Source organism: Phyllopteryx taeniolatus, chromosome 7, assembly GCF_024500385.1.
Source record: "Phyllopteryx taeniolatus isolate TA_2022b chromosome 7, UOR_Ptae_1.2, whole genome shotgun sequence".
NCBI lineage: Eukaryota > Metazoa > Chordata > Actinopteri > Syngnathiformes > Syngnathidae > Phyllopteryx > Phyllopteryx taeniolatus.
The window spans coordinates 3712038-3738045 of record NC_084508.1 but is presented as its reverse complement, the minus strand read 5'-3'; the positions used below and the strand labels follow the sequence as shown (position 1 = coordinate 3738045).

Sequence of the window (26008 nt, the reverse complement as noted above, 5' to 3'; positions counted from 1 at the left end):
TTTACTTGACTACAAAAAAAATAACAGCCTACCCTCATAATCCCATAAAATGGTGAATTTTGCGCGATATGAATATGTAAACAAAATTTGCAATGCACTGAGTCGGCAAACGTTGAACGACGAAATAGCGAGGGAGCACTGTACTGAAAAGCTGCGTTGCTCTCACAGCCAAAGTGATACAACGTCGCCACCTACTGGTGTCTGGTGACCATTACAGTTATAGAAAAGCTTTGAATTTCACAGACAAGCTGGACCGCTGTTGGAATGTCTCGCTGCCGGCCGCAAATGACTTCCGGGCCGTACTTTGGACACCGCTGGCATTGAGGGAAATAAAATTGTTAACGAAGGCCCTGCGGTGGATTATTTCCATTCTGGCGGACTTCATTCCTCCATGAAACGTCTGCGCTGTTTTACATACATCGACGCAAAAGCTCCAAGGTTAAATGTTTCCCTCCACTTTTTTTTAAAAAAACAACAAAAATTTTTTACGCTAGTTACATCCAATCCCGGCGGACCACACACCTGAACAATTGCAGCCGCTAATTGAGCCCCCGAGCCAGGAAACGGCAAGTGGTACTCATGCGACGGCGAACAGATTGATGAGCGCACTCATAAGGAAGGCGAGCTTATTTTCTCGCAGCCCTGAAGGCACCCGCATCAATCAGCCAATCAATAAGTGCCACCGCGTACATGCGCACACACAAGCACAAAAAAAAAATCAAATGAAAGAAAAAAAACACCACGACAACAACTACGGGCATAATTCGCCATAGTGCAAGATTTTGACTGTGTGCTGTAAGTTTCTTTTTTTTTTTTGCAGCAAAATAAACACTTCATAGCCTAAAACATTCAAACTGTAAAATAAATAAAAGAACATTTCATTAAAACACATATTACAATGAAAAAAAAAAGAAGTACACATTGTACAGTGCTACTGTGCATTTCTGTATGTTGAAGACTTTAAAAGAAAATATGCGGTTGCTATATTCGGTCGCTACTTTGCCGATTTCACCTATTGCGAGGGTAATCCGGAAACTAAACGAGCGATTACTTTCTCCGATGTACTGTATTTACATTGAAATGAATTGCATTCACGTTGTGTGCGTGTGTTACGTTGCGCCAGATATTTACATTTCCTGTAAAGTGCCAAACAGATTCCAGTTCAAGAGCATGAATATTATCCGTGTGTGTGAGTGCAGACGCACATTTTCACATTGCGCGTGCGTCGAGTGCGTACGTAAATGGAACTCGGCAAAGAGGCCAAATGTGATCGGTGTGAAGTTAATTGGAGGATAATCCGTGGCGTCCAGAAGACCGTTACACACCGACAGCTGGTTTAAATAACAACATGATGGCTTCCAGAACAGCATGTGTGTTTTGTGTGTACGTGTGTGTGTGTGTGTGTGTGGGTGTGTGTCTACAGCTAAGCTGCAGATTTTCCACACCAAACGGTGAAAAAAAATGACATCACCACGAAGCCCACCACCTGCTTAGTACCCCTGATACGTTTCCGCCCCCCCAACTCCCCTCAAAAATACTAGTGGAACTAATGTGACAACCGACAGAAAGTGTGTGTGCGTGTGTGTTTATTTATGTATTCTGAACGGTCCCCCCCCCCCAAAAAGAAAGCATTGACTACGGGACAACGGTTCGATTCCACAGATAACGACAAAGATTCAACACCAGAAAAATAGAAAAATCAACGGCACGAATCGGCTGCTGCCGAGCGCAAAACGAGCAAAACCGCACGATGTCCGCTGTCAAGCGAAAGCTCAGAGTTTTCTGCAGCGGCGGATTTAATTCAAATGTGCGTCGTTAAACGTCAGACCCAACACGAGGCCGGAAAACAGTCGCTCGCGGTGGAAACAAAACATCATCGTTGCTAGGCTAACGCTGAAACGCCGCTTCACCAAATGTTACCCGATTACCACAATCTCTACATCATTGGAAAGCATTTTGAAAATCTTTTCAGATATACAGTCGCTCAAAGCTCGGCCGGGCGACTTCCGAGCGGTTTCGTGCTGGAGGGTCACAAATGTCTTTGAGCAAGGCAGAGCGATTGCGAAATGGCTTCAAAGATGACTTTAGCCTTCTTCCCTCGCCCTGTCGCTTGACTGTGTGACGTGTTGGTCAGAAAGAAGATGTGGCGTGATCTGAATTGCTCGGAAGTGAGACGGAACGCTGGCTGAAATCTTACATTTCAGCAGGTCACAAGTTGATTGAAAATTTCGGAAATAGTGGCCATGATCACTGAGGGACTGGCCAATGAAGTCTTTCTTCATCCTTGGGATAGTTTGCTGAAAAAAAAAAACAAATAAATAAATACAATAATATTTTTTAAAAACTTTTAGTTGCAAGTAGGGCTGCAACAAATGATTATATTAGCAATCAATTAATCTGTTGTAGTGTTGCTGTATTAGTTTTTTGATTTGTCCATCAAGTCAAGGAAAAACATGTTTTAATGTCCATCCTTTTATTTAAAAATAATAGGACATCATTTCAAATTGGCAGTGCAGAAAATTAAAAAAAAAAAAAAAAAAAAAAACATAAATTGGTTATGAATCCGTTAGCTACTGGTTTCGTCCGTAACATGTCAGAAAATTAGCAACAATGTTGATCATTGTTTTCCAAAGTATAAGCAGATGTCAAATTTGAAGCAAATGTCTTATTTTGAATCAATACAAAGATAATGAGTTTGCTTTCACGAAGGGCCGCAGAAATCGGAGAATGTTTAGTGTTGAGATGCTGAAAAATTTGGACAATTTAGTACAACAAGGTATCCATCATCGAAACAGTTGTCGATTAATTTGATAAACGATGAAGTGTTGATTAATCGATGGAGGAATTAATTGATTTATGTTCATTTCGACACTGGTGGGGCTGTCACAAAATATCTTCTTGCTAATAAAACAACGTTTAGGTCCTTGAGTGCCGGACTATCATTTTTTTCTCTCTCTTTCAGCTAGGAGTGAGCGGTCGTGATTTCCGAGCTTTGAGTGCGTGCCGGTCCCTTCCAAATTGCTCATGAAATCGCAATTGAGCAGATGTTATTCAAAGTGCTGCCGCTTTTCATTTCGCTTTGTTTTCTTTCTTTCTTGCAAGCCGCGCTCACGGGAGCAGACGCCCCCGAAATGACTTCGTACGATTGTTGTGACTTGCAGCCGCAGCGCGCCACCGCCGCTAATGATCGCTATCGAACACGCCAATCGCAGCTGTTTACAGCCTGCTGATCGGCCGTTTTCATTTGAAGTGCGCTTCATCCTTTTCCCTGATTTCAGGAAATATCCACGTTCCGTGCTTTAAAGCACGCCTCAGCTGTCAGCGAACTACGCCTCTGGATGTGTAGATGAAAAGTGCGAATATAGAATACGGCCCGGAGAACGTACTAAAACACGAGCCTCAAAATGGAGATCGAACATATTGAAAAAAATGCTCGTAGAACCTTTTGAGCATTCATTTGAGTTCTAAACCCTAAACGTCCGCGCGCACAGTTGGAAAGGAAGACTCTTCAGGGACTTGACAGCTGGTAGCAAACAACAATTTGCCAGATGGAAAAAGAGTTGCGCATGCAACCATTGAACAAACGTTTGCAAGCAAGATTTGCGGGGATCACAATCTGGTGCTGCACTGTGCAGTGACAATAAAGGCGTTGAAATGTGGAATAATTCTCTTTTTATGACTGAATTTGTATAAGGGCCGATTTTGTGAAAATTTTCAGGACCCATTTCGGATTTTGTACTGGAAGTCGGCCATTTTAGTTTGTAACAGCTAATACCGGTGAATTCCGGGGCTCGTACTTTGACGACCTGATGGGGTCGTAATTTCCAGGATTGGCCCTGAAAGAGGGGGGTCCTCGCGTCTTGTTATGATCGCATGGCGCAGGACAGGTTGTTTCAGTTCAGTTTGGCATTTAGCTCGCAGCAAAGCTGGGTCCCGTGATTGTTTTTCTTCTTAGTACAAGCACTACCCAAGTGAATAAAAGCGGGAAACTGTTCTTTATGTTGAGACTTATCAAAACAGGTATTGTAAATAATTGACTGTCAACATTTAATTTTACTTTTGTGCTCTGTAGATTTCAAAAGTTTAGTTAGTGTTCTCAGGACATTGAATCAATCACAGCTGGACTGTTCTGGCTGAGCCATAAGTGAACCGTTGTGGTCCAGTCTAGGACTTGTAAAAAAAAAAAAAAAAAACTAAATCAAAAAGGCAAACTTGGCTAAGTCGACCACAAAAATTGGTTGATGCAAACATTTCTCCCTCGAGGCACTTAAATAAATTAAAAAATCAAATCAAATTTGCACCGCCCGGATCTATTTGGCCATTGTCCATGTTTACCGCACGGACATTTGTTGCAGACGGACCAACGGTAAGCCACAAAGGAGCTTCTGTAAGTGATTTTTGATACACTATTAGATGTGTAAAGTACATATAACATGGCGCATGAGTGACCTTAATGTTAGTTAGCGTTTTTTGACCTAAAATGGCCTAAAAACTATCGCGTTAATGCTAATCGCGATTGCTAACAGTTTAGCATTGGCTAATTTTGTTGTCTCAAATTCTGTACACAGAATTTGTACCACACAGTCACTACCAACATATCCAGTTTAAGGATAGAAGTCTAGCTCTCATAAAAGAAAATAAAATAAAAAATAAAATGTAAGAAAAAAAACTTTTTTTTTTTTTAAGGGTATGGGCGATTACTCGAGTACTCAGTGGAATAGTCGATAGGATAATGGATTCCAAAAAGATTTGCGAGTGACAACCCTAGTCCGGTCCATCGATTGTCATTGGATGCATGACAATATTCACATATGGCCTGTTTAATTTTTTAAGTATCTGTACTTCCACTTAAGTGCAGAGTACTTTTGCCACCTTTCCAGTATGTCAGTATGGATACAAACGGCATGAATTCCTCACGTTGGCCTTTGTGTCACAAGCGCCTGAATGACGACGTCGCCTCCGCAGAAGATATGACACTCGTAAATTTCAGCGCAGGAGACCCGTGAGGCTCGTGATGAATACGCCGTGCGCGCGGACACTTCCCTCATCTCGCAAAACACAGATCATCACTCACGCCTATCTTGCCACGCTCATCGCAAAGCAGTATCAGGTGGACGCGAGTCGTAGCCCGCCGGCGTCCGTCGAGCGGCGTCACGACGCAGTCACGGACGCTGTCGCCATCGAGGTGATGGATGGCGCCACAGAGCGGCTGACGCCGGAAGCCCTCCGAGCCTCGGAGCCGATCGGGTCGAGCGCCTCTCGGGCTGCCGGGCGTGTGGCTGAATTCAAAATGCGTGACCTTGCTGTCTAGCAGTGACCATAAAACAAGAGCACACGCTACACTGGAGAGGATGCTAGAAAACGTGGAAAAGGGTTCCAACATGTTGAGCAACCAGAGGTGGCACAAGCACTCACACGCTGCACCTATGTGGAAGTACAGATTCTAATATAAATACAAAAAGATTCAGGCAAAAGTAAGACTGATTGCTCCTTTTTACCCAAAACATGAAAAAGAACCGACTCTGAAATGTACAAATGTCACTTACTGTATATGCATGAGCCTGTTGCGATAAGTAACAAAAATAGTTTCCCTCGTTTATTTAATTGCATAGTGCTTGTACTGGGAAGTTTGAAGGATCAAAAAAGACGACGAAGATGACAGAGACAGAGATGGATCAGCGAAGAAGGATCGGCAAAGACGGCGAAGGATCGAGGACAACGAAGACGATCAAGTATTCGCACTGACGACCAAAAAGGATCAAAGACGACAAATGCTAATGACGAAGACAACGGCAATGCCGATGCACTAGAAAAAGGCAAAAAAAGACTGATGAAGAATCGGCAACAACAAAGGATCAACAAAGACGACGATAACACTGAAAAATGATTGACAAAGACGAGGATGATGACAAAGAAGACGACAATGATTAATGAAGACGGCAAGAAAACGCCAAAGGGTCAAGCACAACCACAGAAGATGACGACAGATTGACGACGACGACGGTGGTGAAGCGTTGACATTGGTGACGATGAAGGATCAAAGACGACAACGACGGCGAGAAGAAGACTACAACAAATGACTGACGAAAGATCGGCGACGAATAATGATGACACAAAATTCTTTGCCTCTCTGAACATCTTTCTGGGTGCTCAGAATCAGAATCAGAATCAGAATCATCTTTATTTGCCAAGTATGTCCAAAACACACAAGGAATTTGTCTCCGGTGGTTGGAGCCGCTCTAGTACAACAGACAGTCAATTTACAGAACACTTTGGAGACATAAAGACATTAACAAAAAACAACAACAAACAACAATTGTATTCGAAAGTTGGTGACAGAAAGTCTGGAGTAGACTCCTTGATGGTTAGCAGGTCTCCCCTTGTGTAAGTGAGTCGTGTAAGGTCTCCAAAGACGGACGAAAAACACAAAAACAAAGACAATACTAGAGAGCGCGTTACCGAGGCGACCACACTGGTAGGCGCCATCTTGCCATATTCAGGGCACCGTGCAGAGCATAAATACAACAACGGCAACCAAACTCCAATGCAATTAATCCTTACGTACTCTTCGGGTCATATTTAACCCATTTTGACATTTGCCAGAAATAAAAATACCATAAATGTTTATTGTCATCTTTTTTTTGCATTGTTTTTGAACTGAGAACGCTTCGGAAAGAAATTTCCACCATCTGTGTGTTCCATACAAATTCCGCATTGACAATGAAGCTATACCATAGTATACCGTACCATACCATACCATTCTTTAACACTGAAATCTAATACATTTAAAGAAAGTGACCCAAAATACACATTATCAGATTTGACCGGTGTCTAATGGATTTTTAAATTTAGCAGTATTTACATCGAGGAAAATGGTGGTAATTTTGAAACTGCTCCAGTGTGTCTTTGACGGATTCTGGGGGACTCTCGGAACTGCAAAAGCATAAAACGGCATAAGAATAACTAAACAGACAAAGGTCAGAGAGAGGTCAAAGGGTGCCTTGACACCGGTGCGAGAGCTGCACCTGCGAAAACAAGCACCTGCAATGTAGCAAATAAAAAGACACTTTCCATTTCCTATGAAACATCAATTAAGGATTAATCATCCATGTATTGATGTCAGATGTGCTATTGATACAGTTTGAAAAGATCTGTAGTTCATCATTTATTATAGACAGTTATTATGAACATATTCTTGGCCAATTCAAAATCGACCCAGAACATAAAGTACTGCATGTGCACTGAAAATGAACAGGGTTAAGCTTTAAACGGCTTACTGTTTTATTGTAACATCGACGCCTCGACTACTGCTTATAAATGACAACCGACATGCGCTCAAAGGTAATCCTGGCACATTTTTACAACTTTCAGGCAAATTTCCCGCACTGGGAGCAATGGGATGTACAATTTAAATCTCTCGTGCAGTCAGCGGAGATACATTTAGCAGCGATAACATCAAGTGTGTTGGCTTCGAGGCTAATTAAAAGCAGAGACATAATTCAGCTTCACGTTGATTCCAGCAGCTGGCGTCGCCCCGCACTTGCGCGCTAATGCGGCCCATCGGACCACGCGAGCTTCCCGGTGTTGCGTGTTTTACATGTTACACCGGTAATGGGACACCTCACTTTTTTTTTTTTTTTTTGCACACGCTCGGGTGGACTGATGCAGCATTAGTCACCCTATCTGGGATTCTATCCGAGAACAAGCCACAGGAGAGACGCGTCAAAAGCTGCCGAGTTTAACGTCATTTGATCCGTCCGCCGCTGCCGACTCACCGGCCTTCGCTTCCACGCGGCTTTGAAGAAATGTGATCTGAAAAAGGACCTGGACTAATGACTCACGGGCTCCTGACTGTTTGGCTTCAAAGGATGGAAGCGGTAAATGATGTTGATGCCTCGGGTATAAAAAGCAGACGGCGTACAACTTGGGGCCGACACTTCAAGATTCGTCAGAAATATTTTTTGTGGTCAACAAAGACGATCGACGGCGGAAAATCAAAGACGACAACGGCTCGACAATGCTGACGAAGAATCAACAGAGACGAAGACAATAACGCCAAAGTGGAAGAAAGATCAACAACGACTGATCGCTGAAGACGGCAGCAAAGAATTGACGACAAAAGGTTGACGACCACGGAGGTTTAATAACAAAAGGACCTTTGAAGACGAAGAATCGACGCCGACAATAAGCGGTCTCGACATTGACGCCCACAAAGGGTCGAAGACGACATTGCCGATAACGAGCAAATGACCGACATAGGCTCGGCACTGAAGACAACAATAATAAAGACGACAAAAAAGACAACCGCGACTAATCAAGAAAGACACTGACACAGGAGCCGCGACAACGAAGGTATAGAAAGAACAGTAAACTGTGACGGTTTCTCATGGCTTGGTAAGAAAAAGCAGACAGCACGGCGAGGAAGGTCAGAAATCTCGTTTGCCGTAACCACTGAGCGGTTGTGTGCGATGGCGTTACAGGACGTGTGTCATTTCCGGGACTACGCTCTGCCTACGGCCCCGTTGGACTTTTACATGCCGGCTGTGGAGTGTCCCCTACAATGCGGCACCGTGAAGAATCCTCCACCCTTCGCCGTGTCTCACGGCACCACCACCCTGGCGTTCACCTTCCAGGGCGGCGTCTTGGCTGCCGGGGACACCCGCTCCACCTGCGACGGGCTGGTCGCCAACCCCGACTCCGAGAAGGTGGCGCCCATCCACAGTCACCTGATAGGCACCAGCTCGGGCTCGTCGGCCGACTGCACCCTCTGGAAGCGGATCCTGACTCGGGAGCTGCGGCTCTATCAGCTGCGAAACGGCCGCCGGGTGTCCACGGGCGGCGCCGCCAAGCTGCTGTGGCACATGCTCCTGCCGTTTAAGGGCACCGATGTGTGCGTGGCCACCACCTTGTGCGGGTGGGACGAGGGCGGCCCCGGCATCTTCTACGTCTGCAGCGACGGCACTCGGCTCCAGGGAACGCTCTTCTCGGTGGGCTCGGGGTCGCCTTACGCCTACTCGGTTTTGGATCAAGCGGTGGAGTGGGGGATGTCCACGGAGGAGGCCGTGCGGGTGGCGAGGGAGGCGGTGTACAGAGCCACGCACAGGGATGCCTACTCGGGCAATTGCGTGGACATCTACCACGTCACCTCCGCCGGGTGGACTCGCAGGGAGCGCGAGGACTTGAAAGACGAATATTACAGAGAGCACATGGCGGAAGTTGATCACCTCTAAGGTGGAACATTCTGAATCCTGCAAACGATACGTCGCTAAAACCGCAACGTGGTGGCACGCTAGACGAGCACATCTGCCTGACATTCCTGAGGGTGGGGGTTCAAATCCCTTATGGCGTTTGCATGTTCTCCCCATGCTTGTGTGGGTTTTCTTCCTCCCACATGCAACAAATATGTGCTTATAATGAAGAAAAACACAACTGTATTGTAAAATATTAAAACGGTTGACCGATTTTCACGCACTAACATCTGCTCCTTGCCAGTGTTTTCATTTTGTATTCATGTGTTTGATTTCTTATCCTGTTCAATAAACACCCCCGAGTGGTGTGGTGCATTAAAATCCGGAGGGGTCCGTGAGCCGAGGGGGTTGGGGCATGGCTGCCAGGCACTACTGGTTCCCCACCCACGACCCACCGCCCCCCAGAGATAGGTGTATGTGGTGCATTAAAACATCGGGAGTGTGTGTGACAAGAGGAGAAGATCCCCACAGCATGCGTGTGTCTTTTCACCATGCAAACCGATCGAAAAGGTGAAAATAAAAGAGAGAAAAAAGAAAATGAAATGAACAGAATAATAATAAAACAACAACAACAACAACCTTGACAACAAAGAATATAGAATTCCATTGTTTACTTTCACACTTATGAAAATAGTCTTGCTATTGTCAAATGGCTATCTATGTATATGTGTCATTGATTTTTTCATTCTGCTGGTATTTTTTTCTCACGCAATATATTCTATGATGACATTTAGCCACTGATTGATGTTAATAGTAATAATTTGTTTGTCCAGTTTAATAGAATTGGTTTCTTCGCGGTAGCTAACGCGACAAGTAAGGATTGTGACTATTTATTAGGGAGGTCTATTATGCCCAAGTCGCCAAGTAGGCACAATCTTGGGGAAAGTGGAATCCTGCAGTTTATAATATACGAGTGTTTTTGTATAACCGAAGACCAAAAGCATTGAATTGGTGTACATTCCCATATAGCATAAAAATAGGGGTCTGGGGTATTTTTGGTGCATTGCACGCATATATTAGATAGGAGAGAAGCCCATTTTATGCATCGTGTACTGAGCAGTGTGTGTCCTATGGAGCACTTTATATTGGATAAGATGTAGATTTGTGTTTTTCGTCGTTCTAAACATATTGTTACAAATCTGTATCCGGTAGCTACGGTCAGCAGACATGGAAAGAGGTCTTCTTCCCATTTGGTGATTGGTAAGTGCATTGATTTCGTACATGAAATTAATTTATAAACTTTTGAGAGATTTCTTTTACTTTGCGGGAGAAGCTTCATTATTTGCTTGACAAACTCCGGCAGTTCGAGGGTGCTCTGGAGTGTTGGTATTCTTTTTTTTTTTTTTTTTTTTTTTTTTTTATTGCTGCTTTTAATTTATTGTATTGAAGAAAGTTTCCGGCTGTTATTTGGAATTCTTGGAACAGTTCATCACGTGTCCTAAAAACATTATTGTAAAATAGAGCATACTGGGAGCTAATTGAGATCCGGTCGATACTATTATGGATTATACCACTAAACTTAAAACAGACCTCCTCTTATTACTAAGTCAGAAGAAAAATGCCTCATTAACTCTAATTTCACTCAGTTTATCTCGGCCTTATATAACTCTAGACAAAGACGAGTCTCAATACTAGTCCATAAAAGACCAAAATTTACAATAAATACTACTGTAGCAGATCCAGAAGGCCGATATATAATTATACAGGCTACAATATTTAACAAGCTTTATACAATTGTCAATGTATACGCCCCAAATAAAGATGATCCAGCCTTTGTTCACACTTGTTAAACTTGTCAGCCACTTCTACAATTATTATGGGAGGTGATTTTAACCTAACGCTAAATCCCCGAATAGATCGCTCAAATCTCAAAAATAGTAAAAAGAGAAGACACATTTTTCTCATCAGTTCACCGCGCTTTCTCAAAAATAGATTTCTTTCTTTCAAACAATTCGGCAGCTCAAAGAATGTCTCCCAAAATACATCCAATCATCATCAGTGATCACGCACCAATTTCTCTCAATCTAAAAGTTGAATCAAATTTGGGACCCCCACCAACATGGCGCTTCAACGCGTCCCTTTTGAAGGACCCAGATTTGGATTCTTTTTTGAGGAAGGAATGGGCTGAGTTTTTAAAATTTAACGACTCCCCAACCATATCCCCATCTCTGTTGTGGGTAACCGGCAAAGGTGTTTTGAGAGGTCGATTCATAACATATTCTTCGTATAAGAAAAAACAAGAACAAAAATTGGAAAATGGAATTGAGGAAAAAATAAAACACCTCACAGAAGAATATGCAATTAATCCGATAGATACACTTGGAAACCAAATTTAAAAGGCAAAACATCAGTTAGACGTTATCAAAAAGAACAGATTTTTTACAACAACAGTTAAGAAACACTAACTTTGAGTACAATAATAAATCGGGAAAATTCCTTGCGAACCAACTTCAGCGCAATAAAGAAAAGTCATGAATTATAGCCATTCAAGATTCAAACGACAACTGTACACATTCACCGCTAGAAATAGATGAATTTTTTTACAATTTTTATAGCAACTTAAACGCATCTTCAAACAACCCAGATCAAAAACAAATTGAAACTGTTATTAAGGACCTAAACATCCCTCAATTAAATACACAAAGTAAAGACAGCCTTGATGTTCCTTTAACCATCACAGAATTACATAACGAATGAACAAATATGCAACCGGGACGGGCGCCTGGCCCGGACGGAGTCCCTGTTGACTTCATTAAATATTTTTGGCCTCTATTTTTCAGAACAGTCAATGAGTAGCCATATGAACACAGCTTCAATTAAGTTATTACTAAAGCCAGGTAAAGACCCCACTCTCCCGGCAAATTATCGGCCCTTATCACTGATTAATGTAGCTATCAAGATTATCTCGAAAGCCCTCGAGACTTGAAAAGGTACTTCCGTCGATAATCCACTATGACCAGACTGGCTTCATTAAAGGTAGAAGTTCCACAAATAATGTCAGACGTCTGTTGAATTTAATAAGCATGTGACAGCGTAAAAATCTAAACGCATTTATCATGTCACTTGATGCAGAGAAAGCGTTCGATAAAGTTAACTGGGCTTTCCTGTTTGCAGTACTTCACACATTTGGCTTTGGAGATTCAATTATACATTGGATAGCAACATTATACAATTCGCCGAAAGCGACAGTCACCACAGATAGGATCACTTTACAAAGAGGAACCACACAAGGATGTCCACTCTCACCAATGCTATCGAACCTCTTGCCTGGCGCTATACGTCAGAATGCGAGACAAGTCGGATCGAATGCTAATATTAAAGGTATCTGCTCACTAGTGGCAGAACACAAAATCAATCTATATGCTGATGATATTCCTCTTTACTTACAGGAACCCAAGTATTCTCTTCACGCACTCTTCAATCTCATTCAAACAATTTATTTTTTATATTTTCACAAATATCAGACTACTCTATTAACTGGACAAACTCAACAATACTGCCAATAACAGCAAACTCAAGGACTTGTGCAGATCAAATCCCAGAGTACCCTATTCCTATTGGAAACATTAAATATTTAGGTATCAATATTCTGTCAAAACTCACACAGCTAATCAATCTAAATTACACACCACTTCTGGAAAAAATCTCATTTGATTGAAGACGCTGGAATAACCTGCCTATATCATTACTTGGAAGAATAGCTACAATAAAAATGAAAACCTTACCTCAAATACATTTTCTTTTCAATGATTCCATTTCAGCCCACATTTAAACCTTGGATTCTGTTGTAATAATGTTTTATTCCAAAAATAAGACAAATAGAATCAGTCTATCCACTCTTCCGAAAAGTAAACCGGAGGGAGGCCGAAATGCTCCCAACTTTAAACACTATTATTTCGCTAACCAATTACAATACCTCATCAAACGGTTGCACCACAGTGACGAGTGTGATTCTTGGCTCGAATTGGAACAAACACACTGCAACAACATCGAACTACCAAAACTCCCCATTTATTTTTACTATTCTTAAAACGCCATAAATGTGTCAAGAATCCAATAATCGCATCCACCTTAATGGCTTAGTGGCAAAGTTTAGTATCGACAGGATCTACGGCATCTTTTCAGCAAATAGTAAATGAATAAAGAGCACAGGCAGTTGCGTCCGGGCTGGTTTGTCATCTGATTTGGCCACGCATATATCCGTGCCTCTCGTAAAGAGCTCGAGTGTTTTTTTGCGGCAACAATAAAAATGTACTTAAACAGCTCGCCGTACTGCCCGGCATTTTGATGTGGACGTTTTTCTTAACGATGATGGCGCATCCATTCTAGACCTTTTTTTACCGTGACGTCACGCATACTTCCGGATGGCAACAGCGCAAATGGCACCGTTATGTGATTGAGAATGATGGATTTTAGCCTTCTTCAATACCGCCGTAGTTGGAAAGTGTGAAGTCTTAGTCGCAAACAAGATGTTTCAAGAGACTGGTTAATTAATTGACTTTTCTTTTCTTCTGATTAATGGCGGAGATGTGTTCTTTTGACGCTGAAGTGGTTAACGTGCTGCAGAGCTGTTGATTATGTTTTGCTAAATTACTCAAAGAAAGACAATTCGAGCAAATATTTATACATGCCTGGGACAAAATGCCTTCCACAAACCCGATGATGGAGGTTTGGTTCCCTTTATGGCTCTTTTAAAAGTGGCTACTAGTCCACCAGTAGTCTCGCGATCATCTCCGAACAAGTATTTACAACATCTACTCGATTTGTCTTCCTCACCCATAGGTTTTGCAGGAATAATTTAGATTTTTTTTTTTTCTTTTTTTTAGGAAATCCAGAAAAAAAATCCTAAACATTTCGGGATAAATGGTGGTGCAGTGTTTGCCATCGTTTCATTTCAAGTCAGCGGCAGTCGATTACTACCTGCCACCCAGATGTTGCCTATCGTTTATTAACATTATGAAACCTTGTATTGCGCAACTATCTCCGCTAGCGCCAGTTACTTATGGGAACGTCTTGATTGATTTCCATAGGTGCGCTATAAACAATAATGACTCAAAAATTGATTTGCGGCCCTCCGCCGCGGGGATTCGCGGACCTTCCCGGTGCCGCTTAATGAATAAGCGAGATTGTGCTGAAGTCGCCCGTTCGTGGCGTTTGCCTGTAAATCAAGTCATCACGCGAGCCGCCGAGGAAAAACAGACAAAGCCCATATGTGTCTTTTTGATTGTGAAGATGGCACAATGGCGGATGGCCTCCGGGCAGCGCCTACGGATTATGCGGCGACTTCAAAACGTCGAGGCGATAATTAAGTGTGTGCTTTTTTTTTTCTTTTTTTCTCCAACCTATCGTGGGCATCATTACAAATAAATCCCAGGCGCAGTAGTGAGACCACGCTCGGTGCAGACTCAGCCTCCTCTTAACGAGACAAGTATGATTGAATTGAGTGAGCCTCATCCATAATAAACCAAGCTTGAAAAGTTCATTAATATCGCAATCTACGAGCGGGCGGTGAACAAAAACACATTTTCCTTGCCAATATTCGGCTATATTACCGAAATAAACACTGGGACACACCAAGAGTGGACTTTCTATCTTCATTCATCTGTGTTGAGTGAGCTAGCCACCAGTGTTAGCAAGCTTACCTTCAAACTGCAGAGGTACGACTAGATGTCAAACTTGAAATCAACAAATAGTAATCCCAGTTGACAAACTGGACTTGACAGGAAGTCGACATGTTTCTGTATTTTTTTATATTTTTCTTAACTTTATTGAATTCAATGAAGTGTGGAGAGATCCAGCCGAGCAACGATGTGACGTCGGCTAGCTCAGGGCGCTGGAATGTTCCGCCGCACCTTTGTCCGATTTATTGATTTGAAGAGTAGCTACGGTGCATGTCAAACCTTTAACGAGAGTCAACGGTTAAAGATTTGGGCGCCCCGAAATGACGTCCAATACTGGGAAAAAAACAGAACACGGAATAAAGATATGGAATGGAGTATGCAAGGGCTTTTGAATTCTTTGCCAGAAAGAACAGCGATCATACAAAGCACACGGAATGCAGTATACAAGGTTATCTGACACTTAAAAAATTCAAAAGTCGTTGATTTACAGCAGCAGCATATTAGTGAGACGAAAGAGGAGAGATTGTCCAGAGCAAACACAAGAATGCAGTATACGAGGTGATTTGACTGAAACACCAGCTGCCGTCACGTTTCTATTTCTGTTACTGTTAATATCCGTGACCTTCGCTCAGTCGGCATGTATCGCTCCTCTTGCTGTGACTTGGGTTTCCTTTTTTTCCACCTTTCAGTGACTGTCAGCATTTGATAAAATCATCTTTTTCCACATCACTTAGTTCCTTTTAAATGACAGTTAGTTGTTTGTGTACTCCATTACACTTTGAAAGTAACTTTGCCAACACTGCAGACGACATTACGATGGTCATTTCTATCTCTGTGGCGGTGGAGAGCCCGTTCAAGTTTGCTCCCCAACCCGGAGCGACGGATCGATCGCCTCTTGGCTTTGCGATGTGCTTGCGCGCAAGCTTTAGCATCGATAACGGCGCCACGCACCCGAGAGGCGAGTTGAGCTGGCGGATCCCTAGACGGGCGAAATGGGCCAGAGAAACGTTCGTTTTGGCTTTATCTGAAAATGGTTAATACGGTCGCTGATTGCTAATCTGATGACTGTGTTTTCACAGCTTGAAGATGCAAGAAAGGGGAACAGCAGTGGCGAGTACTGCAAATGAATCCACCAGTTAATAACACCACTATCACGTCATTATTATACAAAGCATCTGTACGTAATAAAAAGGCAATACAGCGGTGCCAAGAAATTAGCCATTAATCCGTTCCAGGCTCCCCCCCCCCCCAAAAAAAAAAAACAACAAAGATGTTTGTAATGTGTTTTTAATTAGGAAAGTAGCACTTTGTAACATTGTACTATGACAAAATTACATTGAATTTAAAGACTTTTTTTTTTTTTTTTTTGCTTCAGTTCAAAGGACATTGTGCTGCTCCTTCTGGTGAGTGTGCTTTGGCCACTTGAGGGCAGTATAGTACAGACATACAGTAGAGACTGAGAGTGTCAATGAACAGCTTGAAGCCTCTTTTTTGAAGAATTGTTCACTATTTGCCAAACTGCTGTTGTCAAGTGAACACATTTGAGTTTACTGCCACCAAAAAAAAAAAATTATGTATAATTCACAAATTAACTGAATCGTCAATTTAATGCAATAAAAGTGTGCTTATATTGAATGATCAAACTTTGACTAATGTAATTGTTTAATTAAAGTTTATTAATGATTAAAATGCCACAAAATGTAAAAAATCTAATTAATTATTAAATACTGAATTAATAAAAGCTATGTAATTACAGTAATCAATTGCAACAAGCTAATTTTCCTCACAACACCTCTTGCAGCCAGACACACTAGCCTTGCTCATACTCTAGTGCCCGACGCTAACTTTAGCGCTAGTGTCTGCGCGCTACAACACGTTTTGCATTCAGGCAAAAATGCCACATTGATGCTTTGGTTTGATTCGTTCAATCCAAAAATAATAACACAGTTGTCGCCGGCTAGCAGACGTAGCAACGTCGGTCAACTGACTGGCTCAGATTCTTTGCATTTGCATGGTCACTTGTTGCTAGGCAGAGTCTATAGAGCTCAAGCCGATTAAAAACAAACAACATGGCTACAAGGATGTTTGAAAGCTTTGCTTGGTTTTGTGACCCAAAAAAATACTCAGTTTATTTCAGAAATCTTACATTTGGGTCATTAATAACAATAACGATAATAACATAAAAGCTTTCGTCAAATCACATGACAGGATTTGTTACTAAACCCACTTGAGAACAACGTGTCTGTGCAAAGAGCTTTGTAAGACGCTTTTGTTTCCACAAAGAAATCATATTAAATTCCCCGTATAAACAAGACGGCCCCGAGATCTCCCGACCTTTCGATTGGGATTAACATCCCGTAATCCGGACGGATTAGTTGCGAGTCAAAACTCCTCGTCTTAAAACGGAGCAGAGATAGCGTACGTTCTCCGCCGTCCACCATGTTAGACATTTTCCTTCCTGTGGAATTTATTATGGCGTTTTTTTACGGTGTTCCCCCCCCCCCCCCCCCGAGTTTGCATCCGCCGGGATTTGCGCTTTGGGAGCAGCTAGTGGTCCTCCAGAGAGACTCCCTCTCTGAACTCCAACGCATTGAGTTGGATGCATACAAGAGCGGTTTTCCGCACACAAGCTCCTTGATGGAGGTAATAAGCTTGGTGAGCAAGCGAAGCGCGGCGGCACATAAATTGTCTGGGAAACGTTCACTTCATTAAAACTATTCCTCCAACCGGGAAATAAAAATCCCATCAAAGAAGCGTGAAGGGGAGCAGAGGAATTACCCTCGCGTTTGGTGGGAGAGAGTAAAAAAACGCTCACGGTGAAATTCCATCCTTGTTCCACGAGTCCTTGACTAACGACTCCCTTTCGGCCAGCAAACTTTGAAACTGATGTGGGGGCCTCTTGTTTTTAACTTTCAAGGGGCTCCTACTCAATCAGTTTTGTCGGGTTGTGTTTGACCCATCAAAAAACGCATACTGTCCTGTTCCACCGGGCTTCATAAGCTTTTTTTTTCCAATATAGCTTCATCTGCCACGCAAAACTGTCCCTTCGTGGTGGTATCGTCAAAGAAACACAACAAAAAAACTGGAACAAAAAGGAAAACCTGTACTTCATGTGGTGGCAACACAGACAGTTCTCAGGACTGTTTCAAGCTCCATCTTGAACACTGTTCCCACTGTCCCATTAAAAAAAAATTGTTTCAAGATTCCCACCATTACCACAATTGTCCATGATTTAACACAAACTAAAATCCATTTTAGTAGGCACAAACTTTGTAGCACCTGTACAAATGCATTACATTTCTAAATATTTTCATTTTTTTGTGTATTTTGGGTTACATTTCAGGTATTTTTTTTTATTACTGTCGAATGTCAAAACCAATCAAATTTGACCCAGACAGTATGTTAAAGTATATTAGCAATGGGACTGTTTCTTTGCCCATCAGTGCATCCGTCCATCGATTCTTCTCCGGCCCTCGATCACATTAAGCAAAGCAAAGTACATTTATTTACATTGCACATTTCATACACACGTAACCCAATGTGCTTCACGTGATTATAAAAGCATTTTAAAACAAAGAGAGGGGGAAACAAAACAGCTTATAAACATTTCAAACAAGGAGAAAACAAAAAGTACAACTAAAACAGCATACAGGCGTGAGTATTTTTTTCACGTTTTTTTTTCTCGTGTTATTTGATAAATATTCATTGCGAACTGCTCCAGATGATTTATGTGGCACACTTGCGTGCTGTTCATTTTTTTTTTGGGTGTAATATTGATGGCTTGTATAATTGGGACGTGATAGCGAGGGTATCAAGAGGTGGATTAAGTCCCAGGTGCCACTAGTCAAAAGTGAACGGGCTCGCACTCAGCGGGTCTGAGTAGATGCATGCATGTACGTGTGTGTGTGTGTGTGTGTGTGTGTGTGTGTGTGTGGTTTGTACATGAGCGAGAGCCCCCCTAAATGCTCGGCAAAGTGTCCCTCCTCAAAAATAGCAAGCTTTTAGAGAGCCTCTTCCTCCACGCTGAAGACTAATGGAGGGAAAAGATGAGTGACGGAGGAAGAGAGCAAGGGAGAGAGAGAGAGAGAGAGAGAGAGAGAGAGAGAGAGAGAGGCTGGGTGAAGGGGACAGACCTCACGTCAAGCTCACATGAACCTCAGCATCGTCGTCCGTGCGCCGCATCGCTTTCAGCTGCACGCAGCTGGTAGGAAAATCCAAGCTTGACTTTCTTTCCTTCTCTCCCCCCACCCAACCCCCCCAATCATCCCCCCCCCCCCCCCCCCACCACACCATTTTTTCTTTTTGTAATTTTTGCCTTGCACGTGCATGGAAGAGGTGCTCGCCACCATCATCATCATCATCATACATGTTCTCATCACAGCATCACCTGCAGCCATTGGCGCCAAATCATCCCCAGCATCATCATCATCATCATCATGAGTGTCGGCTTGGATGTAATGCACGGCTCAGCACGAGTGTGTGAATCACATCGAGGGGTGGGGGTGTGTGTGTGTGTGTGTGGGAGGGGGGCACCAAGTAGGTCACTTTATTTCATGTTGTTATCATTATTATTATTATTTCTATACTGTCCGGCCTCTTAACGAGACAAGGTCACGCCGCGGGCTGTTTTAGTGCATCTCTCCGCTAACTTGGGAAGCACTAACAAGCGCAGCCAGATGTGCGTGTGTGTGTGTGTGTGTGTGTGTGTGTGTGTGAGACGGTGTGTGTGTGTGTGATACTGATGTTTGGCTAATGTGCATTTTCCACTCACTTCTTAGTTTATGCAAGCAGGAAATTCAAAACGTCCCATTTGAAACTGGCAATGGGTAACACTCATCACTATTGCAAATCCTTTATGAACCGTCCAGGCAATGTTTAAAGGAAGCGTTCCTTCCCGTTTTACTACAAACAGTGATTAATTAATAGGTATACACTTGAAGGACTTCAGGTTTCTAATGTCATTAGGCATTATAATAATGAAATATTTCACGTTAAATCGAACCCTCGTTTATCGCGGGAGTTAGGTTCCAGGACTGGGCGCGATAAGCGAATGTCCACGAAGTAGAGACACCATATTGATTTCATTATTTAACGTGTATTTTGACCTTTTAAAACCCTATTTATCAGATTATTCATAGGATAATCCTATCATAGGATATCACATTAGTGCACACTACTTAGCAGTAAGCTTTAAAATTAAATATAAAAATAAAGATGGGTACTGGACTGTAAGTAATGTCCATAAATAAATATATATATATCAAATTTCATGTTGATCAGTGAAATTGGTCTTGGGGGCTTGCGTTTTGGGGTGTCTAGTTTCGCACCCCTAAAATCAGGACACGAACGTCTGCTAAATTTGGTCAGTTTTCAGGCTTTTTGAGAACCCCCACAAAACTTGCCATCACATTTCATATTTTCTGATATTTTTGTACGTTTTTATTTTCTGACAATAATAAAACTATTGCTATAAAAAGAAATAATTTTAAATATAACGCTTTGCTCATGACAAATCATGATCATTTTTTTAGGTCTAAAAAGTCACACAAAATGAATTGTTGTCGGTGTACAATTTTTTGGGGAATTACTTTTTTAAATTGTTCTCAGCTGTAAAACGTAATAAAACATTTAGTGATTCATGTTGCACTTTCCAGCATTCTTAGTAAAAAGTTAATCACTGCAAATCATCAAAACAAGACTATCTTTGCTTAACTTTGATAACAAGTGATGACAGAGGTGGCAAAAGTGCTCACACAGATACTTGTTTAAAAATATACTCTGGAAAAGGTATTCAATTTGTTTTCTCACCTACTTGTCCACACTGATTCTTTTGGGAAAAAGCCAAAGAAAAACGTTAACGACATGCAATGAATGACCAAACAGCAATATAGATCATCATCATGGCTCGTTTGTTTGCGTGGCCACTTGTTGCTAGGCAGAGTTCACAAGGGCACAATTAAAACTGCCCCATATAAAGCCATTTTTTTATTTGTTTTAACGTGCATATTTGCAGTCAAGCCCACTTGGTTGTTGATCGTCTGAAAATGTCGCCTATCCTCGGTTTCCTTTCCGACGTAGCTACTAATAGCTCGTTTAGTCTACTTTGCTGTTAGTTTGCCTGTATTCGCTACCATTTAATATTGCGTGTACATTCCCAAAGTTGCATTTAATGACTTAATAGCATTTGTGCAAAGTGCTACTGCGCATATTTGTTGGTGTGATGTCATGCCATGTTTGTGCTAGTGTGTTATTTTGGCTTGTATGCTCGCTCATGTGAAGGTGGTCTGTTTGTGTTTGAATAATGTAACGACTGAAGACAGTCATTGATGTAACATGGCTCCATGATTGTGTACTTGCTAGATGCATGGTGTTGATGCTTTATGATCCTCTCGGTTTGAAGTGTTTTGCCGCCATCTTGTTGAACTCGATACACAATTACAAACTCCATTTAAGGGGGGCTACAGTCACTCGCGGATTTTCACGAGCGAATAGCGGGTGTTCGCTGCAGTTCTGTGTGTAAGTGTGTACTTGTCTTTCTATCTTTATGTGCCACAAATCTTGACATATCTTTTTATTGTGGGGACATTTTTTTGATGGTTACAGTTTGTCTTGTCCACATAAGAAAAATGCTAGGATGAGCCCCTTTCACCCTTTTGGGCGTGCGTGCACGTGTGCGTTCCATTTGCGTGTGTGTGTGTGTGTGTGTGTGTGTGTGCGCGCACTGAGGATGGATGAGAGGTTTTTAAGCACTAAGGCGACCAGAGATGCTCAAATGGGACAGAATGTGTCTCCGCTTTGGTCATTTCAGCCCGCCAAGCTTGTACCCTCGCATGTACTTTAACCATTAACCCCGCTCCTCCCTCCCTCCATCTATATCCATCCACCCATCCATCCATTCATCGCTTTCTCTTACTCAGTGTCTCCATCCACTACTATATGTAAAAGGCCTGGCATGCATTGCACGGCGGGTTCTATTTTTATTAACAAAAATGGAAGTTGATGCAGAGCAAAGTGCGACGGGAACAGCGATTTGCCATTTGGAGTGATGTCGCCACTCATCATCCCGACCAGCAAATCACGCTTTCAGTTTCATCCTTACACACACACACACACACACATGCACACATGCACACACACACTCACAACAACCCTGAAAGACAGAAAGCCGCCAAAGCTAAGCTGTGCTAAAAAAGCACAATAGCCGCCAGAGACAAAAGTGCTCCAAAAGATGCACTTTCTTTATGTATTTTTTTTTTTGAGCGATTTAAAAAGAGGCTTTTACATTGCTTAGTGTGAGGCGTTACATATGGATGATGATAAATGGTGTCAGAAATGTGCTAATCCACGAGGCAAGCGTCTACTTGGGAGGGAACTGCGTTGGCATTGGAAATTGTCTGTTGTGGTGAAAGGAAGCAGACCCTATTTGGGAACTTAAGTGGGTGTTCTTGGTACCGATCCTGCATAATGATGACACATTTTAGATGAAATGTTATGCTATAGTAGTAATATGTCCTGTAAATTATATATATATATATATATATATATATATATAATTTTTTTTTTTTTCACGATAATTACTGTCACATAACTTAAATTTAATTAAATGTAACTTTAAATTCTTTAATATAATAGTAATAATAACAACAACTAATAATAATAAATAACAGTAGTTACAATAATACAATGTTTGGAGTATTTTTTTTTCCAATCTAATAGTACAAAAATTAACAATTCAAATATATGATTTTAAAAAATACATTTGATTTTCTCATAAATTTATTTCTGATGACTGGAATAAACCTTTTTAAAAAAACATCAATTTTGTTTGTCTTGGGAAATGATTGAATGAAAGTATTTCAATGACTATAATCATAGTTATGCATTAAATAAACCGATATACTTGCCAAAAAATGCAACTCACAATAAAAAAAAAAATGTAAACGTTTTTTAGTAGACAGTATTGAAATTATTATTATTTTTTTTCATGTTATTTTAATAATTGCATTTGTATGACGGGTAAATTATTACAAATTGTAATGAAAATCCCTGATGCTGATTATTAATTTTAGATGAGTGAAAGAACATTATTATTCAAAATTCATTCAGTTAAATTAAAATGCTTAAATCTTTGATTTTGATCGTTGACATTAACATTTTAACTGTCTGCTTCCGGGCTCCCCTGACTGTTTTGAAGTGGAATTGCTTCTTTTTTTTTTTTGGCCATGTTTGTAAATGTGAAACATCTGAAGAATAATTATAATTATATTGGACTTATCCAAGACAATACCAAGGAAGCTAACAATGCTAAGCTAAGTCATGTAAAGTGGTACCTTCCCTTACGAGTGACCCAACTCACCAGATTGGCAAGTTACAAGCTATTGCTTTATTGATTGATTGATTGATTTTGCTTTGCAAATTTTACATGTTCCATGTGCACTTCAGATTCTTGAAGTAAAGAAGCAAAACAAAACAAAAACGCTATTTGCGGTAGTGGTTTAGCTAGCCTTCTGACGCGAGTACTTGCGCACGGGCTCCCCTTTGGCAACTGTGTTTTTTTTTTTTTCCCGTTCCCAGCTGCAGTTAAGTGGCAGTTTGAGAAGCTTTGCGGCCCTCACGCTGCTGCAATTGATGCTCTCCGTGGCAAACCTCTCAAACTGGCAGTGAAATGCAGTCAGGGGCAGGTGGCAATTTTTAAGCGCTGCTCTAATGTCAATTGCTGAGTTCCATGGTGATATGCTTACAAAAACTGAAAAGCATCAGCTGCGGACGGCGTCACGGTTGTCCGCACGATGCCTGAGATGAAACAGAATAACACCACCATGCCTGCTAAATGCTGTTCGTTAGAACTCGTCCGCTTCAGAAATGCGCGTGGAAAAGTTTGCGGCGCGAAGCAGCACGCTACTGTGCAAAGTGAGGTTAGCCGTGGCGCTAGTGCTACCGCGACAAGAGCATCCCGGCCGGTGCGTCGTTATTTCAGGGTCGAGCTCCGACGCTGCAACCTATGAGATGGTTCCCTTTCACCAGCTGGCGTATAGCATCACTTTGAAATGCTTAATTTAAACGTTACATATTATTACACAGCGCTGCTTTAACTGTCGCGACAATGTTGTGTTGCTGTTTTACGGCGTCATCAAAAAAAGCGGCTTGGGGCTCATTTGCATGTAAATGGATCAAAGCGCATTTGTTTAGTCGCCGTTATTATTCGCGCCGCGTTTTAGCCGCCGCATTGATCACGCACGCAGCGGAATTTCCGCGTTTGAATCCGACCTACACACACAACTTCGTGGAGATCTGTTTGCACATGCGTGTGCGTGTGTGTGTGTGTGTGTGTGTGTGTGGATAATGCCTGAGCGCTTGCTTTGCGTGCGTGCAAAGAGGAGATAACAGATGTCAGCAAATTGGGTTGGGGTGCAGGGGAAGAGCGGGCGGGTGGATTCAGTTGAGCCGTCCCGACACGGAAGAGGAAGCAGTCGCGGCGTGATTTTGGGGAGAGGAGATGACGTGGTGTCATTGATGAAGCCATCGAACGGACGCCTTTAAGGGAAGGCGGAGGCGGGAGGAGGCCGTCGCTAGCGAGGTCATCCGTCACCGAAAGCCCGTGTCAGGCGTCTAACCGGGGGGGGGGGGCATCGGGTCAGCGAGCGAGTCGTACACTAAACAAGCGATTCCCAACCAGGGTGCCAAGGCATGCCGCCACAAATTCACTTCATTTGCCCAACAACGATTATTTACTGGCTCAGTCACTGCTGGACTTTCTCAAATAAGAGTTCCACGGAGAGCATTTTGGCTGATCTTTCAAGCTCCGCAGAATATCGTGTGGTGTGAAAATAAAAGCACCGAACCCAACAAAAGAAAATCACCCCCAAAAAAAAAAAAAATAAATAACGTTTTCTGATCCAAAAGCGTCAAATGAAACACGTCGAGCAGAACAGTGACTGAGACCCTCGTATTTTGTTGCTTGTCTGACTGAAAAGGGCCTTTGATGGCAAAACGATCATGTATATGCAACTAAAAAATGCACCGCGAGCAACGGTAAATGTCTGGCTTTTTTCGCGTTCGCCCTTCACCCCATGAACTGCGTCATCTTTTCTCACGGCTGTGACACATAACTTCCTACTACTTCTCGACACACACACACATACATTTACAGACAATATTCGCATTTGGCATTTGGCATTTTCTCCCTCACAATCGTCGCGACCGGCCGAGATTCGCCGTCTCATCTTTACCTTCCACTCAACGCCGCCATCTACTGGGATCTGTAAGTCATTACATTGGTTGAAAAAAACCCAAAAACATACTCATCGGTGGCAGTAAACAATTTGATTCCAGTCGACCAATATAAATGTCCGCGGGCACTGAATGAGTTAACGTCGCTTCGTGAAAGGCAGAAAAATTTTGTGCTCTTCCAGGAAAGTCCGATAAACCTTTTGCCATTCATACAGAATAAGTCATGACACCCTGCACGTATATGTGTGCCATGGCATAATAAAGGGTGGGAAAAACTGCGCTAATCCATCTCGCGCGCACATTCGACAGGGAGCGTTATAGACGAGAACGCCGCGGCGAGCATCGGAAAGTCAATGAAAAGCGCGGCTTAGCTTGCGATTACTTGCAGACGGCCAGCGTGGGCACTTTTCTCGACGTGGCGGTGCTCGGGTTAAGTCTCACTCGACCGATTAGTATTATTTTTTTGGAGAATCGTGCGTTTCCGGTGGTATGGAAACACGTGAATTGGCGAATTGGTTCCAATTGTCAAAATCACCGCAGGAGTCAATCATCCTGCCGCGCTTTGGGTCTTGCCTTTTTTTCCAAGTCTGTTGAAATGAAGTGTTTTCACAGCCAGCGAGTATGAAAATATGTCCTTCTTACTCTGTAGCCAACAAAAGCGCTTTTCGCCGTGACCCTGAGCTCCCTTTTTGCTTGTACCGGTACTGTTCTGTTTTTACCGTCTTACTGCAGAACCGATTGTCCTCCAGGGCGAAATGAAGAAATAAAGTTACAAGTAGCAAGCCCAGACACAGCACATTTTTGTCACGGTTTCAGGTCAGGTCAGCGGAGGCCGCTCAAGTCGTGACACCCGGAAGTAGCCTGGCGTCCGTTGTTCACAAACATCACGGAAGGGCCTCAGGTTGGATT

At 42.4% G+C, this 26008-nt stretch overlaps 2 protein-coding genes across 4 annotated transcripts in view; both read left to right on the top strand.

Annotated features, from left to right (window-relative positions):
- The first annotated feature begins 4323 nt into the window (after nt 1–4323).
- Nucleotides 4324–26008, top strand: part of LOC133480757 (cadherin-24) — a 40756-nt gene continuing 19071 nt past the window's right edge. Inside the window, exon 1 of one of the 3 annotated variants that reach the window (XM_061779333.1) lies at nt 4324–4387. The gene's annotated coding sequence lies outside the window, so the exon portion shown is untranslated. Of the gene's footprint in view, nt 4388–18963; nt 19074–24559; nt 25131–26008 lie in introns of those variants that run through there. The other 2 variants (XM_061779332.1, XM_061779334.1) reach the window with 2 other exon arrangements.
- On the top strand, nt 7901–9320 carry LOC133480760 (proteasome subunit beta type-11-like). The gene has a single exon (XM_061779340.1). The coding sequence runs from the start codon at nt 8469–8471 to the stop codon at nt 9228–9230; it is 762 nt and encodes a 253-aa protein (XP_061635324.1). The 5' UTR covers nt 7901–8468; the 3' UTR covers nt 9231–9320.